Source organism: Oncorhynchus mykiss, unplaced genomic scaffold, assembly GCF_013265735.2.
Source record: "Oncorhynchus mykiss isolate Arlee unplaced genomic scaffold, USDA_OmykA_1.1 un_scaffold_235, whole genome shotgun sequence".
In the NCBI taxonomy this organism is placed as follows: Eukaryota; Metazoa; Chordata; class Actinopteri; order Salmoniformes; family Salmonidae; genus Oncorhynchus; species Oncorhynchus mykiss.
Window position 1 is genome coordinate 29,534 of NW_023493701.1, and position 19,150 is coordinate 48,683.

Below are 19,150 nucleotides of genomic sequence, written 5' to 3' on the forward strand. Positions count from 1 at the left end.
TAACCCCAACACCGCTTTCAAACAATTTGTATAGAAAACCCTAATTTCTCTCTCTCTCTCTCTCTCTCTCTCTCTCTCTCTCTCTCTCTCTCTCTCTCTCTCTCTCTCTCTCTCTCTCTCTCTCTCTCGCTGTCTCTCTCTCTCTCTCTCGCTCTCTCTCTCTCTCTCTCTCTCTCTCTCTCTCTCTCTCTCTCGCTGTCTCTCTCTCTCTCTCTCTCTGTCGCTGTCTCTCTCTCTCTCCCTCTCTCTCTCTCTCTCTCTCTCTCTCTCTCTCTCTCCCTCTCTCTCTCTCTCTCTCTCTCTCTCTCTCTCTCTCTCTCTCTCTCTCTATCTCTCTCTCTCATATCTATCTAATGCATTATTCATCCATCTTCCATCCAGGTTTGTTTTGCTCTGGGACTAAGTGTGCATTTTGATTGGTAGTAAGTTTCTCTGTGACTCCCCCAGGGCCTTGACAAAATGCACTCCGCTTGTGTATCCAAGAGATACGGCATATAATTGCAGAAGTGTTGCAGTGATGCTGAAAGCGAGCTGTAGTGGTTGGTGTTTTGTTCACACCTCACATAGTAATAGGGAGAGAGGGAGATGGAAACGTATGAGTGTAGTGGAGAGAGATGTATCGAGAGACTAATGGGGAAGAGGGTTTTGTTGATTTCTGTGATTGCGACAGAAGGAAAGAGCAACCCCCTGTGTGTTTGCCTTGGAGTAATGAGGTCTTTCCAAAAGGAGCGATCCCCATAGGTCAAGGACCCACCCCAAGGCTCCAGTCAGCAGTGCTCAGCTAGGGCTTTACCATGCCTGTTTCTGCAGTAGTTGGTTACACACATTCAGAAGGAGATCAGCAAATACCTTACTTTTGACAAAGTAGTAGTTTAGTAGTATTTATAACTGTGTTCGTCATTGTTAAAAAATAGTGATAACTCTACTTACGAGACATATACTATCAACCAACCATCTCCTAATGTTAGTGACTGTACTATAGTAGTATTAGATATATACTACCAACCAACCATCTCCTAATGTTAGTGACTGTACTACAGTAGTATTAGATATATACTACCAACCATCTCCTAATGTTAGTGACGGTACTAATGTAGTATTAGATATATACTACCAACCATCTCCTAATGTTAGTCACTGTACTATAGTAGTATTAGATATATACTACCAACCATCTCCTAATGTTAGTGACTGTACTATAGTAGTATTAGATATATACTACCAACTATCTCCTAATGTTAGTGACTCTACTAATGTAATGTTATCTATCTGTCTTCCTCTTTTCTCCACTACCCTGCCTCCTCCCCTCCCTTCCCTCCTCCCCTCCTTCCTCCCCTCCCCTCCCATCCCTTCTCCACTTCCTCCTACCCTCTCTCCTACACTCCCTCCTCCCCTCCCTCCAACCCTCCCTCCTCCCTTACCCCTCTAAGTCACTAAGCACTAGTCTACTACCCCTCACTAGTCTACTACCCCTATCTCCCTCCCTCCTTTCCTATCCTTCTAATGCACTACAAGGACTAATACCCCTAATGCCTATGTGTTTAGGCTCAGTTGAAATCTCTGGTGGCCCACTTTAGCCATTACCCTGAGCCCTGGTCATTACCCTAGTCTGGGGCTGCAGTTAACTGGCTAATTTATTATCTAAAAGAGTCAGGTCAGCTCAGTAAGAGGGACTGGACAGACAGACAGACAGACAGACAGACAGACAGACAGACAGACAGACAGACAGACAGACAGACAGACAGACAGACAGACAGACAGACAGACAGACAGACAGACAGACAGACAGACAGACAGACAGATATACATTCATACATACATTGACCGTAATCAGTTTTGACCTTTATATCATAATGAATAAGATTACATAGACAGGGGGATCTGATCCTAGATCAGCATTCCTGTTCCACAACGCTTGATCCTTTATGTCTCCGTGAGTTATCTGACCTGAATGCACAGTCTGACTACTCCTGAACTGTAGCCTGGATGCTGCATGGTCCCAGGGTGTAACTCCTAAACTATAGCCTGGCTGCTGCATGGTCCCAGGGTGTAACTCTTAAACTATAGCCTGGATGCTGCATGGTCCCAGGCTATAACTCCTGAACTGTAGCCTGGCTGCTGCATGGTCCCAGGCTATAACTCCTGAACTATAGCCTGGCTGCTGCATGGTCCCAGGGTGTAACTCCTAAACTATAGCCTGGCTGCTGCATGGTCCCAGGGTGTAACTCCTAAACTATAGCCTGGATGCTGCATGGTCCCAGGGTGTAACTCCTAAACTATAGCCTGGCTGCTGCATGGTCCCAGGCTATAACTCCTGAACTATAGCCTGGATGCTGCATGGTCCCAGGCTGTAACTCCTGAACTATAGCCTGGATGCTGCATGGTCCCAGGCTGTAACTCCTAAACTATAGCCTGGATGCTGCATGGTCCCAGGCTATAACTCCTGAACTATAGCCTGGCTGCTGCATGGTCCCAGGCTATAACTCCTGAACTATAGCCTGGATGCTTAATGGTCCCAGGCTGTAACTCCTAAACTATAGCCTGGATGCTGCATGGTCCCAGGCTGTAACTCTTGAACCACAAAGTGCTATATGTGCCTTAGCCCAATACTAACCTCTCCACCTCTCCATCTCTCCATGTCTCCACCTCTCCATGTCTCAATCTCTCCATGTCTCCAACTCTACATCTCTCCATCTCTCCATCTCTCCATGTCTCCACCTCTCCATCTCTCCATGTCTCTACCTCTCCATGTCTCAATCTCTCCATGTCTCCAACTCTACATCTCTACATCTCTCCATGTCTCCATCTCTCCATGTCTCCATCTCTCCATGTCTCCACCTCTCTACCTCTCCATGTCTCCACCTGTCCATCTCTCCATGTCTCCACCTCTCCATGTCTCCACCTCTCCATGTCTCCACCTCTCCACCTCTCCTTCTCCCCATCTCTCCATGTCTCCACCTCTCCACCTCTCCATGTCTCCACCTCTCCACCTCTCCACGTCTCCAACTCTCCATGTCTCCACCTCTCCACCTCTCCATTTCTCCACCTCTCCATCTCTCCATGTCTCCACCTCTCCACGTCTCCAACTCTCCATCTCTCCACCTCTACATCTCTCCACCTCTCCACCTCTCCATGTCTCCACCTCTCCACCTCTCCACCTCTCCATCTCACCACCTCTCCACCTCTCCATGTCTCCACCTCTCCAACTCTCCATGTCTCCACCTCTCCACCTCTCCCCCTCTCCACCTCTCCATGTCTCCACCTCTCCACCTCTCCAACTCTACATCTCTCCATGTCTCCACCTCTCCATGTCTCCACGTCTCCATCTCTCCATCTCCCCATCTCCCCATCTCTCCATGTCTCCACCTCTCCACCTCTCCATCTCTCCACCTCTCCACCTCTCCACCTCTCCATCTCTCCATGTCTCTACCTCTCCATGTCTCAATCTCTCCAACTCTACAACTCTACATCTCTCCATCTCTCCATGTCTCCACCTCTCCACCTCTCCATGTCTCCATCTCTCCATGTCTCCAGCTCTCCATCTCTCCATGTCTCCATCTCCCCATCTCTCCATGTCTCCACCTCTCCACCTCTCCATCTCACCACCTCTCCACCTCTCCACCACTCCACCTCTCCACCTCTCCACCTGTCCACCTCTCCATGTCTCCCTCTCTCCACCTCTCCACCTCTCCACCTCTCCATGTCTCCACCTCTCCATGTCTCCATGTCTCCACCTCTCCATGTCTCCATCTCCCCATGTCTCCATCTCTCCATGTCTCCACCTCTCCATGTCTCCACCTCTCCATGTCTCCATCTCTCCATGTCTCCATCTCTCCATGTCTCCACCTCTCCATCTCTCCAGCTCTCCAACTCTCCATCTCTCCATCTCTCCATCTCTCCACCTCTCCAACTCTCCATCTTTCCATGTCTCCAACTCTCCAACTCTCCATCTCTCCATGTCTCCCTCTCTCCATGTCTCCATCTCTCCATCTCTCCATGTCTCCCTCTCTCCATGTCTCCTTCTCTCCACCTCTCCATCTCTCCATCGCTCCATCTCTCCACCTCTCCATCTCTCCATCTCTCCACCTCTCCATCTCTCCATGTCTCCACCTCTCCATCTCTCCATGTCTCCACCTCTCCACCTCTCCATCTCTCCACCTCTCCACCTCTCCTTCTCTCCATCTCTCCATCTCTCCACCTCTCCATCTCTCCATGTCTCCACCTCTCCATCTCTCCATGTCTCCACCTCTCCATCTCTCCATGTCTCCACCTCTCCATCTCTCCATGTCTCCACCTCTCCACCTCTCCATCTCTCCACCTCTCCACCTCTCCTTCCCTCCACCTCTCCACCTCTCCATCTCTCCATCTCTCCACCTCTCCATGTCTCCACCTGTCCATCTCTCCATGTCTCCACCTCTCCATGTCTCCACCTCTCCATGTCTCCACCTCTCCACCTCTCCATCTCTCCATGTCTCCACCTCTCCACCTCTCCATCTCACCACCTCTCCACCTCTCCATGTCTCCACCTCTCCACCTCTCCACGTCTCCAACTCTCCATGTCTCCACCTCTCCACCTCTCCATCTCTCCACCTCTCCACCTCTCCACCTCTCCATCTCTCCATGTCTCTACCTCTCCATGTCTCAATCTCTCCAACTCTACAACTCTACATCTCTCCATCTCTCCATGTCTCCACCTCTCCACCTCTCCATGTCTCCATCTCTCCATGTCTCCAGCTCTCCATCTCTCCATGTCTCCATCTCCCCATCTCTCCATGTCTCCACCTCTCCACCTCTCCATCTCACCACCTCTCCACCTCTCCACCACTCCACCTCTCCACCTCTCCACCTGTCCACCTCTCCATGTCTCCCTCTCTCCACCTCTCCACCTCTCCACCTCTCCATGTCTCCACCTCTCCATGTCTCCATGTCTCCACCTCTCCATGTCTCCATCTCCCCATGTCTCCATCTCTCCATGTCTCCACCTCTCCATGTCTCCACCTCTCCATGTCTCCATCTCTCCATGTCTCCATCTCTCCATGTCTCCACCTCTCCATCTCTCCAGCTCTCCAACTCTCCATCTCTCCATCTCTCCATCTCTCCACCTCTCCAACTCTCCATCTTTCCATGTCTCCAACTCTCCAACTCTCCATCTCTCCATGTCTCCCTCTCTCCATGTCTCCATCTCTCCATCTCTCCATGTCTCCCTCTCTCCATGTCTCCTTCTCTCCACCTCTCCATCTCTCCATCGCTCCATCTCTCCACCTCTCCATCTCTCCATCTCTCCACCTCTCCATCTCTCCATGTCTCCACCTCTCCATCTCTCCATGTCTCCAACTCTACATCTCTCCATCTCTCCATCTCTCCATGTCTCCACCTCTCCATCTCTCCATGTCTCTACCTCTCCATGTCTCAATCTCTCCATGTCTCCAACTCTACATCTCTACATCTCTCCATGTCTCCATCTCTCCATGTCTCCATCTCTCCATGTCTCCACCTCTCTACCTCTCCATGTCTCCACCTGTCCATCTCTCCATGTCTCCACCTCTCCATGTCTCCACCTCTCCATGTCTCCACCTCTCCACCTCTCCTTCTCCCCATCTCTCCATGTCTCCACCTCTCCACCTCTCCATGTCTCCACCTCTCCACCTCTCCACGTCTCCAACTCTCCATGTCTCCACCTCTCCACCTCTCCATTTCTCCACCTCTCCACCTCTCCATGTCTCCACCTCTCCACGTCTCCAACTCTCCATCTCTCCACCTCTACATCTCTCCACCTCTCCACCTCTCCATGTCTCCACCTCTCCACCTCTCCACCTCTCCATCTCACCACCTCTCCACCTCTCCATGTCTCCACCTCTCCAACTCTCCATGTCTCCACCTCTCCACCTCTCCCCCTCTCCACCTCTCCATGTCTCCACCTCTCCACCTCTCCAACTCTACATCTCTCCATGTCTCCACCTCTCCATGTCTCCACGTCTCCATCTCTCCATCTCCCCATCTCCCCATCTCTCCATGTCTCCACCTCTCCACCTCTCCATCTCTCCACCTCTCCACCTCTCCACCTCTCCATCTCTCCATGTCTCTACCTCTCCATGTCTCAATCTCTCCAACTCTACAACTCTACATCTCTCCATCTCTCCATGTCTCCACCTCTCCACCTCTCCATGTCTCCATCTCTCCATGTCTCCAGCTCTCCATCTCTCCATGTCTCCATCTCCCCATCTCTCCATGTCTCCACCTCTCCACCTCTCCATCTCACCACCTCTCCACCTCTCCACCACTCCACCTCTCCACCTCTCCACCTGTCCACCTCTCCATGTCTCCCTCTCTCCACCTCTCCACCTCTCCACCTCTCCATGTCTCCACCTCTCCATGTCTCCATGTCTCCACCTCTCCATGTCTCCATCTCCCCATGTCTCCATCTCTCCATGTCTCCACCTCTCCATGTCTCCACCTCTCCATGTCTCCATCTCTCCATGTCTCCATCTCTCCATGTCTCCACCTCTCCATCTCTCCAGCTCTCCAACTCTCCATCTCTCCATCTCTCCATCTCTCCACCTCTCCAACTCTCCATCTTTCCATGTCTCCAACTCTCCAACTCTCCATCTCTCCATGTCTCCCTCTCTCCATGTCTCCATCTCTCCATCTCTCCATGTCTCCCTCTCTCCATGTCTCCTTCTCTCCACCTCTCCATCTCTCCATCGCTCCATCTCTCCACCTCTCCATCTCTCCATCTCTCCACCTCTCCATCTCTCCATGTCTCCACCTCTCCATCTCTCCATGTCTCCACCTCTCCACCTCTCCATCTCTCCACCTCTCCACCTCTCCTTCTCTCCATCTCTCCATCTCTCCACCTCTCCATCTCTCCATGTCTCCACCTCTCCATCTCTCCATGTCTCCACCTCTCCATCTCTCCATGTCTCCACCTCTCCATCTCTCCATGTCTCCACCTCTCCACCTCTCCATCTCTCCACCTCTCCACCTCTCCTTCCCTCCACCTCTCCACCTCTCCATCTCTCCATCTCTCCACCTCTCCATGTCTCCACCTGTCCATCTCTCCATGTCTCCACCTCTCCATGTCTCCACCTCTCCATGTCTCCACCTCTCCACCTCTCCATCTCTCCATGTCTCCACCTCTCCACCTCTCCATCTCACCACCTCTCCACCTCTCCATGTCTCCACCTCTCCACCTCTCCACGTCTCCAACTCTCCATGTCTCCACCTCTCCACCTCTCCATCTCTCCACCTCTCCACCTCTCCACCTCTCCATCTCTCCATGTCTCTACCTCTCCATGTCTCAATCTCTCCAACTCTACAACTCTACATCTCTCCATCTCTCCATGTCTCCACCTCTCCACCTCTCCATGTCTCCATCTCTCCATGTCTCCAGCTCTCCATCTCTCCATGTCTCCATCTCCCCATCTCTCCATGTCTCCACCTCTCCACCTCTCCATCTCACCACCTCTCCACCTCTCCACCACTCCACCTCTCCACCTCTCCACCTGTCCACCTCTCCATGTCTCCCTCTCTCCACCTCTCCACCTCTCCACCTCTCCATGTCTCCACCTCTCCATGTCTCCATGTCTCCACCTCTCCATGTCTCCATCTCCCCATGTCTCCATCTCTCCATGTCTCCACCTCTCCATGTCTCCACCTCTCCATGTCTCCATCTCTCCATGTCTCCATCTCTCCATGTCTCCACCTCTCCATCTCTCCAGCTCTCCAACTCTCCATCTCTCCATCTCTCCATCTCTCCACCTCTCCAACTCTCCATCTTTCCATGTCTCCAACTCTCCAACTCTCCATCTCTCCATGTCTCCCTCTCTCCATGTCTCCATCTCTCCATGTCTCCCTCTCTCCATGTCTCCTTCTCTCCACCTCTCCATCTCTCCATCGCTCCATCTCTCCACCTCTCCATCTCTCCATCTCTCCACCTCTCCATCTCTCCATGTCTCCACCTCTCCATCTCTCCATGTCTCCACCTCTCCACCTCTCCATCTCTCCACCTCTCCACCTCTCCTTCTCTCCATCTCTCCATCTCTCCACCTCTCCATCTCTCCATGTCTCCACCTCTCCATCTCTCCATGTCTCCACCTCTCCATCTCTCCATGTCTCCACCTCTCCATCTCTCCATGTCTCCACCTCTCCACCTCTCCATCTCTCCACCTCTCCACCTCTCCTTCCCTCCACCTCTCCACCTCTCCATCTCTCCATCTCTCCACCTCTCCACCTCTCCACCTCTCCACCTCTCCACCTGTCCATCTCTCCATGTCTCCACCTCTCCATGTCTCCACCTCTCCATGTCTCCACCTCTCCACCTCTCCATCTCTCCATGTCTCCACCTCTCCACCTCTCCATCTCACCACCTCTCCACCTCTCCATGTCTCCACCTCTCCACCTCTCCACGTCTCCAACTCTCCATGTCTCCACCTCTCCACCTCTACATCTCTCCACCTCTCCACCTCTCCATGTCTCCACCTCTCCACCTCTCCACCTCTCCACCTCTCCATCTCCCCACCTCTCCACCTCTCCATGTCTCCACCTCTCCATCTCTCCATGTCTCCACCTCTCCACCTCTCCCCCTCTCCACCTCTCCATGTCTCCACCTCTCCACCTCTCCAACTCTACATCTCTCCATGTCTCCGCCTCTCCATGTCTCCACGTCTCCATCTCTCCATCTCCCCATCTCCCCATCTCTCCATGTCTCCACCTCTCCACCTCTCCACTTCTCCATCTCTCCATGTCTCTACCTCTCCATGTCTCAATCTCTCCATGTCTCCAACTCTACATCTCTCCATCTCTCCATCTCTCCATGTCTCCACCTCTCCATCTCTCCATGTCTCCATCTCTCCATGTCTCCACCTCTCCATCTCTCCATGTCTCCACCTGTCCATCTCTCCATGTCTCCACCTCTCCATGTCTCCAGCTCTCCATGTCTCCACCTCTCCACCTCTCCATCTCCCCATCTCTCCATCTCTCCACCTCTCCATCTCACCACCTCTCCACCTCTCCATGTCTCCACCTCTCCACCTCTCCACGTCTCCAACTCTCCATGTCTCCACCTCTCCACCTCTCCATTTCTCCACCTCTCCACCTCTCCATGTCTCCACCTCTCCACGTCTCCAACTCTCCATCTCTCCACCTCTACATCTCTCCACCTCTCCATCTCTCCACCTCTCCACCTCTCCATGTCTCCACCTCTCCACCTCTCCACCTCTCCATGTCTCCACCTCTCCACCTCTCCATGTCTCCACCTCTCCACCTCTCCACCTCTCCACCTCTCCCTCTCCACCTCTCCACCTCTCCATCTCTCCACCTCTCCACCTCTCCACCTCTCCATGTCTCCACCTCTCCTCCTCTCCACCTCTCCACCTCTCCATGTCTCCACCTCTCCACCTCTCCATCTGTCCATGTCTCCACCTCTCCACCTCTCCACCTCTCCATCTCCCCACCTCTCCATGTCTCCACCTCTCCATCTCTCCACCTCTCCATGTCTCCACCTCTCCACCACTCCACCTCTCCACCTCTCCACCTGTCCACCTCTCCATGTCTCCCTCTCTCCACCTCTCCACCTCTCCACCTCTCCACCTCTCCACCTGTCCATCTCTCCATGTCTCCACCTCTCCATGTCTCCACCTCTCCATGTCTCCACCTCTCCACCTCTCCATCTCTCCATGTCTCCACCTCTCCACCTCTCCATCTCTCCACCTCTCCACCTCTCCTTCTCTCCATCTCTCCATCTCTCCACCTCTCCATCTCTCCATGTCTCCACCTCTCCATCTCTCCATGTCTCCACCTCTCCATCTCTCCATGTCTCCACCTCTCCATCTCTCCATGTCTCCACCTCTCCACCTCTCCATCTCTCCACCTCTCCACCTCTCCTTCCCTCCACCTCTCCACCTCTCCATCTCTCCATCTCTCCACCTCTCCATGTCTCCACCTGTCCATCTCTCCATGTCTCCACCTCTCCATGTCTCCACCTCTCCATGTCTCCACCTCTCCACCTCTCCATCTCTCCATGTCTCCACCTCTCCACCTCTCCACGTCTCCAACTCTCCATGTCTCCACCTCTCCATTTCTCCACCTCTCCACCTCTCCATGTCTCCACCTCTCCACGTCTCCAACTCTCCATCTCTCCACCTCTACATCTCTCCACCTCTCCACCTCTCCATGTCTCCACCTCTCCACCTCTCCACCTCTCCATCTCCCCACCTCTCCACCTCTCCATGTCTCCACCTCTCCATCTCTCCATGTCTCCACCTCTCCACCTCTCCCCCTCTCCACCTCTCCATGTCTCCACCTCTCCACCTCTCCAACTCTACATCTCTCCATGTCTCCGCCTCTCCATGTCTCCACGTCTCCATCTCTCCATCTCCCCATCTCCCCATCTCTCCATGTCTCCACCTCTCCACCTCTCCACTTCTCCATCTCTCCATGTCTCTTCCTCTCCATGTCTCAATCTCTCCATGTCTCCAACTCTACATCTCTCCATCTCTCCATCTCTCCATGTCTCCACCTCTCCATCTCTCCATGTCTCCATCTCTCCATGTCTCCACCTCTCCATCTCTCCATGTCTCCACCTGTCCATCTCTCCATGTCTCCACCTCTCCATGTCTCCAGCTCTCCATGTCTCCACCTCTCCACCTCTCCATCTCCCCATCTCTCCATCTCTCCACCTCTCCATCTCACCACCTCTCCACCTCTCCATGTCTCCACCTCTCCACCTCTCCACGTCTCCAACTCTCCATGTCTCCACCTCTCCACCTCTCCATTTCTCCACCTCTCCACCTCTCCATGTCTCCACCTCTCCACGTCTCCAACTCTCCATCTCTCCACCTCTACATCTCTCCACCTCTCCATCTCTCCACCTCTCCACCTCTCCATGTCTCCACCTCTCCACCTCTCCACCTCTCCATGTCTCCACCTCTCCATCTGTCCATGTCTCCACCTCTCCACCTCTCCACCTCTCCACCTCTCCATCTCCCCACCTCTCCATGTCTCCACCTCTCCATCTCTCCACCTCTCCATGTCTCCACCTCTCCACCACTCCACCTCTCCACCTCTCCACCTGTCCACCTCTCCATGTCTCCCTCTCTCCACCTCTCCACCTCTCCACCTCTCCACCTCTCCACCTGTCCATCTCTCCATGTCTCCACCTCTCCATGTCTCCACCTCTCCATGTCTCCACCTCTCCACCTCTCCATCTCTCCATGTCTCCACCTCTCCACCTCTCCATCTCACCACCTCTCCACCTCTCCATGTCTCCACCTCTCCACCTCTCCACGTCTCCAACTCTCCATGTCTCCACCTCTCCACCTCTACATCTCTCCACCTCTCCACCTCTCCATGTCTCCACCTCTCCACCTCTCCACCTCTCCACCTCTCCATCTCCCCACCTCTCCACCTCTCCATGTCTCCACCTCTCCATCTCTCCATGTCTCCACCTCTCCACCTCTCCCCCTCTCCACCTCTCCATGTCTCCACCTCTCCACCTCTCCAACTCTACATCTCTCCATGTCTCCGCCTCTCCATGTCTCCACGTCTCCATCTCTCCATCTCCCCATCTCCCCATCTCTCCATGTCTCCACCTCTCCACCTCTCCACTTCTCCATCTCTCCATGTCTCTACCTCTCCATGTCTCAATCTCTCCATGTCTCCAACTCTACATCTCTCCATCTCTCCATCTCTCCATGTCTCCACCTCTCCATCTCTCCATGTCTCCATCTCTCCATGTCTCCACCTCTCCATCTCTCCATGTCTCCACCTGTCCATCTCTCCATGTCTCCACCTCTCCATGTCTCCAGCTCTCCATGTCTCCACCTCTCCACCTCTCCATCTCCCCATCTCTCCATCTCTCCACCTCTCCATCTCACCACCTCTCCACCTCTCCATGTCTCCACCTCTCCACCTCTCCACGTCTCCAACTCTCCATGTCTCCACCTCTCCACCTCTCCATTTCTCCACCTCTCCACCTCTCCATGTCTCCACCTCTCCACGTCTCCAACTCTCCATCTCTCCACCTCTACATCTCTCCACCTCTCCATCTCTCCACCTCTCCACCTCTCCATGTCTCCACCTCTCCACCTCTCCACCTCTCCATGTCTCCACCTCTCCACCTCTCCATGTCTCCACCTCTCCACCTCTCCACCTCTCCACCTCTCCCTCTCCACCTCTCCACCTCTCCATCTCTCCACCTCTCCACCTCTCCACCTCTCCATGTCTCCACCTCTCCTCCTCTCCACCTCTCCACCTCTCCATGTCTCCACCTCTCCACCTCTCCATCTGTCCATGTCTCCACCTCTCCACCTCTCCACCTCTCCACCTCTCCATCTCCCCACCTCTCCATGTCTCCACCTCTCCATCTCTCCACCTCTCCATGTCTCCACCTCTCCACCACTCCACCTCTCCACCTCTCCACCTGTCCACCTCTCCATGTCTCCCTCTCTCCACCTCTCCACCTCTCCACCTCTCCACCTCTCCACCTGTCCATCTCTCCATGTCTCCACCTCTCCATGTCTCCACCTCTCCATGTCTCCACCTCTCCACCTCTCCATCTCTCCATGTCTCCACCTCTCCACCTCTCCATCTCACCACCTCTCCACCTCTCCATGTCTCCACCTCTCCACCTCTCCACGTCTCCAACTCTCCATGTCTCCACCTCTCCATTTCTCCACCTCTCCACCTCTCCATGTCTCCACCTCTCCACGTCTCCAACTCTCCATCTCTCCACCTCTACATCTCTCCACCTCTCCACCTCTCCATGTCTCCACCTCTCCACCTCTCCACCTCTCCACCTCTCCATCTCCCCACCTCTCCACCTCTCCATGTCTCCACCTCTCCATCTCTCCATGTCTCCACCTCTCCACCTCTCCCCCTCTCCACCTCTCCATGTCTCCACCTCTCCACCTCTCCAACTCTACATCTCTCCATGTCTCTGCCTCTCCATGTCTCCACGTCTCCATCTCTCCATCTCCCCATCTCCCCATCTCTCCATGTCTCCACCTCTCCACCTCTCCACTTCTCCATCTCTCCATGTCTCTACCTCTCCATGTCTCAATCTCTCCATGTCTCCAACTCTACATCTCTCCATCTCTCCATCTCTCCATGTCTCCACCTCTCCATCTCTCCATGTCTCCATCTCTCCATGTCTCCACCTCTCCATCTCTCCATGTCTCCACCTGTCCATCTCTCCATGTCTCCACCTCTCCATGTCTCCAGCTCTCCATGTCTCCACCTCTCCACCTCTCCATCTCCCCATCTCTCCATCTCTCCACCTCTCCATCTCACCACCTCTCCACCTCTCCATGTCTCCACCTCTCCACCTCTCCACGTCTCCAACTCTCCATGTCTCCACCTCTCCACCTCTCCATTTCTCCACCTCTCCACCTCTCCATGTCTCCACCTCTCCACGTCTCCAACTCTCCATCTCTCCACCTCTACATCTCTCCACCTCTCCATCTCTCCACCTCTCCACCTCTCCATGTCTCCACCTCTCCACCTCTCCACCTCTCCATGTCTCCACCTCTCCACCTCTCCATGTCTCCACCTCTCCACCTCTCCACCTCTCCACCTCTCCACCTCTCCCTCTCCACCTCTCCACCTCTCCATCTCTCCACCTCTCCACCTCTCCACCTCTCCATGTCTCCACCTCTCCTCCTCTCCACCTCTCCACCTCTCCATGTCTCCACCTCTCCACCTCTCCATCTGTCCATGTCTCCACCTCTCCACCTCTCCACCTCTCCACCTCTCCATCTCCCCACCTCTCCATGTCTCCACCTCTCCATCTCTCCACCTCTCCATGTCTCCACCTCTCCACCACTCCACCTCTCCACCTCTCCACCTGTCCACCTCTCCATGTCTCCCTCTCTCCACCTCTCCACCTCTCCACCTCTCCACCTCTCCACCTCTCCATGTCTCCACCTCTCCATGTCTCCATGTCTCCACCTCTCCATGTCTCCATCTCCCCATGTCTCCATCTCTCCATGTCTCCACCTCTCCATCTCTCCATGTCTCCACCTCTCCATGTCTCCATCTCTCCATGTCTCCCTCTCTCCACCTCTCCACCTCTCCACCTCTCCACCTCTCCACCTGTCCATCTCTCCATGTCTCCACCTCTCCATGTCTCCACCTCTCCATGTCTCCACCTCTCCACCTCTCCATCTCTCCATGTCTCCACCTCTCCACCTCTCCATCTCACCACCTCTCCACCTCTCCATGTCTCCACCTCTCCACCTCTCCACGTCTCCAACTCTCCATGTCTCCACCTCTCCACCTCTACATCTCTCCACCTCTCCACCTCTCCATGTCTCCACCTCTCCACCTCTCCACCTCTCCACCTCTCCATCTCCCCACCTCTCCACCTCTCCATGTCTCCACCTCTCCATCTCTCCATGTCTCCACCTCTCCACCTCTCCCCCTCTCCACCTCTCCATGTCTCCACCTCTCCACCTCTCCAACTCTACATCTCTCCATGTCTCCGCCTCTCCATGTCTCCACGTCTCCATCTCTCCATCTCCCCATCTCCCCATCTCTCCATGTCTCCACCTCTCCACCTCTCCACTTCTCCATCTCTCCATGTCTCTACCTCTCCATGTCTCAATCTCTCCATGTCTCCAACTCTACATCTCTCCATCTCTCCATCTCTCCATGTCTCCACCTCTCCATCTCTCCATGTCTCCATCTCTCCATGTCTCCACCTCTCCATCTCTCCATGTCTCCACCTGTCCATCTCTCCATGTCTCCACCTCTCCATGTCTCCAGCTCTCCATGTCTCCACCTCTCCACCTCTCCATCTCCCCATCTCTCCATCTCTCCACCTCTCCATCTCACCACCTCTCCACCTCTCCATGTCTCCACCTCTCCACCTCTCCACGTCTCCAACTCTCCATGTCTCCACCTCTCCACCTCTCCATTTCTCCACCTCTCCACCTCTCCATGTCTCCACCTCTCCACGTCTCCAACTCTCCATCTCTCCACCTCTACATCTCTCCACCTCTCCATCTCTCCACCTCTCCACCTCTCCATGTCTCCACCTCTCCACCTCTCCACCTCTCCATGTCTCCACCTCTCCACCTCTCCATGTCTCCACCTCTCCACCTCTCCACCTCTCCACCTCTCCCTCTCCACCTCTCCACCTCTCCATCTCTCCACCTCTCCACCTCTCCACCTCTCCATGTCTCCACCTCTCCTCCTCTCCACCTCTCCACCTCTCCATGTCTCCACCTCTCCACCTCTCCATCTGTCCATGTCTCCACCTCTCCACCTCTCCACCTCTCCACCTCTCCATCTCCCCACCTCTCCATGTCTCCACCTCTCCATCTCTCCACCTCTCCATGTCTCCACCTCTCCACCACTCCACCTCTCCACCTCTCCACCTGTCCACCTCTCCATGTCTCCCTCTCTCCACCTCTCCACCTCTCCACCTCTCCACCTCTCCACCTGTCCATCTCTCCATGTCTCCACCTCTCCATGTCTCCACCTCTCCATGTCTCCACCTCTCCACCTCTCCATCTCTCCATGTCTCCACCTCTCCACCTCTCCATCTCACCACCTCTCCACCTCTCCATGTCTCCACCTCTCCACCTCTCCACGTCTCCAACTCTCCATGTCTCCACCTCTCCATTTCTCCACCTCTCCACCTCTCCATGTCTCCACCTCTCCACGTCTCCAACTCTCCATCTCTCCACCTCTACATCTCTCCACCTCTCCACCTCTCCATGTCTCCACCTCTCCACCTCTCCACCTCTCCACCTCTCCATCTCCCCACCTCTCCACCTCTCCATGTCTCCACCTCTCCATCTCTCCATGTCTCCACCTCTCCACCTCTCCCCCTCTCCACCTCTCCATGTCTCCACCTCTCCACCTCTCCAACTCTACATCTCTCCATGTCTCCGCCTCTCCATGTCTCCACGTCTCCATCTCTCCATCTCCCCATCTCCCCATCTCTCCATGTCTCCACCTCTCCACCTCTCCACTTCTCCATCTCTCCATGTCTCTACCTCTCCATGTCTCAATCTCTCCATGTCTCCAACTCTACATCTCTCCATCTCTCCATCTCTCCATGTCTCCACCTCTCCATCTCTCCATGTCTCCATCTCTCCATGTCTCCACCTCTCCATCTCTCCATGTCTCCACCTGTCCATCTCTCCATGTCTCCACCTCTCCATGTCTCCAGCTCTCCATGTCTCCACCTCTCCACCTCTCCATCTCCCCATCTCTCCATCTCTCCACCTCTCCATCTCACCACCTCTCCACCTCTCCATGTCTCCACCTCTCCACCTCTCCACGTCTCCAACTCTCCATGTCTCCACCTCTCCACCTCTCCATTTCTCCACCTCTCCACCTCTCCATGTCTCCACCTCTCCACGTCTCCAACTCTCCATCTCTCCACCTCTACATCTCTCCACCTCTCCATCTCTCCACCTCTCCACCTCTCCATGTCTCCACCTCTCCACCTCTCCACCTCTCCATGTCTCCACCTCTCCACCTCTCCATGTCTCCACCTCTCCACCTCTCCACCTCTCCACCTCTCCACCTCTCCCTCTCCACCTCTCCACCTCTCCATCTCTCCACCTCTCCACCTCTCCACCTCTCCATGTCTCCACCTCTCCTCCTCTCCACCTCTCCACCTCTCCATGTCTCCACCTCTCCACCTCTCCATCTGTCCATGTCTCCACCTCTCCACCTCTCCACCTCTCCACCTCTCCATCTCCCCACCTCTCCATGTCTCCACCTCTCCATCTCTCCACCTCTCCATGTCTCCACCTCTCCACCACTCCACCTCTCCACCTCTCCATGTCTCCACCTCTCCATGTCTCCCTCTCTCCACCTCTCCACCTGTCCACCTCTCCATGTCTCCCTCTCTCCACCTCTCCACCTCTCCATGTCTCCATGTCTCCACCTCTCCATGTCTCCATCTCCCCATGTCTCCATCTCTCCATGTCTCCACCTCTCCATCTCTCCATGTCTCCACCTCTCCATGTCTCCATCTCTCCATGTCTCCATCTCTCCATCTCTCCATGTCTCCACCTCTCCATCTCTCCACCTCTCCAACTCTCCATCTCTCTACCTCTCCAACTCTCCATCTTTCCATGTCTCCAACTCTCCAACTCTCCATCTCTCCATGTCTCCCTCTCTCCATGTCTCCATCTCTCCATGTCTCCCTCTCTCCATGTCTCCTTCTCTCCACCTCTCCATCTCTCCATCTCTCCACCTCTCCATCTCTCCATCTCTCCACCTCTCCATCTCTCCATGTCTCCACCTCTCCATCTCTCCATCTCTCCATGTCTCCACCTCTCCACCCCTCCATCTCTCCACCTCTCCACCTCTCCTTCTCTCCACCTCTCCACCTCTCCATCTCCCCATCTCTCCACCTCTCCACGTCTCCATCTCTCCATCTCTCCACCTCTCCACCTCTCCATGTCTCCACCTCTCCACCTCTCCATGTCTCCATGTCTCCACCTCTCCACCTCTTCACCTCTCCATGTCTCCACCTCTCCACCTCTCCACCCTCTCCATCTCTCCACCTCTCCACCTCTCCACCCCTCCACCTCTCCACCTCTCCATCTCATGGAGTGCTTCACAGTCCTGTCTTTATCCTGTGTATATAATAACAAACCTCTCCATCTCTCCTCTCCTTAGAGACCGTATGCCTGAGACTCAGGAGGGTCAGATCACCATGGAGAAGACCCCCAGCTACTACGTCACTAAAGACGTCCCCGCCCGTATCCACACCATGTCCCCAGACACCAGGCTGATTGTGGTGGTCCGAGACCCCGTCACCAGGGCCATCTCAGACTACACTCAGACCCGCTCCAAGAAACCTGACATCCCCTCCTTTGAGAGCCTCGTCTTCAAGAACAGAACTACGGGTCTCATCGACACGTCCTGGAGCGCCGTCCAGATCGGGATGTATGCCAAGCACCTAGAACGCTGGCTGCAGTACTTCCCCAAGGATCAGCTCCTCTTCGTCAGCGGGGAGAGGTTGATCTCCGACCCAGCCGGGGAGATGACACGCGTACAGGACTTCCTGGGGCTCAGGAGGGTGGTTGGTCACAAACACTTTCACTTCAACCCAGCCAAGGGCTTCCCCTGTCTGAAGAGGCCGGAGGGGAATAGTAAACCTCACTGTCTGGGGAAAACCAAAGGAAGGATTCATCCTAATATTGACCCTGAGGTGGTACAGAGGCTGAGGGACTTTTATCGACCTTTCAACAGGAGGTTTTATCAGATGACGGGACATGACTTTGGATGGGGTTCATGGAGCTGAGCGACGGAGACATTGAGTGAATCCGAAATGGAACCCTATTCCCTATGTAGCGCATTACCCTGGTCAATAGTAGTGCACTATAACATTGGACAAAATGGCACCCTTTTCCCTATGTAGCGCACTACCCTGGTCAATAGTAGTGCACTATAATATCGGACAAAATGGCACCCTCTTCCCTATGTAGCGCACTACCCTGGTCAATAGTAGTGCACTATAATATTGGACAAAATGGTACCCTCTACCCTATGTAGCGCACTACCCTGGTCAATAGTAGTGCACTATAATATTGGACAAAATGGCACCCTCTTCCCTATGTAGCGCACTACCCTGGTCAATAGTAGTGCACTATAATATTGGACAAAATGGCACCCTCTTCCCTATGTAGCGCACTACCCTGGTCAATAGTAGTGCATTATTGAGGTTGTTGTACACTATTCTGTTCAAATTTTATTTTTTATTTTTTTTATTTTACCTTTATTTAACCAGGCAAGTCAGTTAAGAACAAATTCTTATTTTCAATGACGGCCTGGGAACAGTGGGTTAACTGCCTGTTCAGGGGCAGAACGACAGATTTGTACCTTGTCAGCTCGGGGGTTTGAACTCGCAACCTTCCGGTTACTAGTCCAACACTCTAACCACTAGGCTACCCTGGAGAAATGCAGTGCACTACTGAGGTGTTATGGTGCCCTTTCAGACAGAGATGTTGTATTTTTCTTTGCGGGGTTTTAGGTTGTAATTGTAACACTTTGGAGATATTGTTATACTGTGTATATAAGGCAGCGTGTGTAAAAAGTACAGAAGTCTATTTTATGATAATTTATTTCTAGGATATTATGAACTCACTGAGCTGCCTATCCATGTTTGTTGAGGATCATCACACAT

At 54.0% G+C, this 19,150-nt stretch overlaps 1 protein-coding gene across 1 annotated transcript in view; it reads left to right on the forward strand.

Moving 5' to 3' along the window:
* The window catches only part of LOC118948632 (heparan sulfate glucosamine 3-O-sulfotransferase 3B1-like), a 35,753-nt gene extending 17,052 nt beyond the window's left edge, over nt 1–18,701 (forward strand). The window contains exon 2 of the mRNA XM_036973367.1: nt 17,641–18,701. Within this exon, the coding sequence (XP_036829262.1) occupies nt 17,641–18,268 (628 nt within the window). The 3' untranslated portion in view covers nt 18,269–18,701. The remainder of the gene's footprint in view (nt 1–17,640) is intronic.
* The last annotated feature ends 449 nt before the right edge of the window (nt 18,702–19,150 follow it).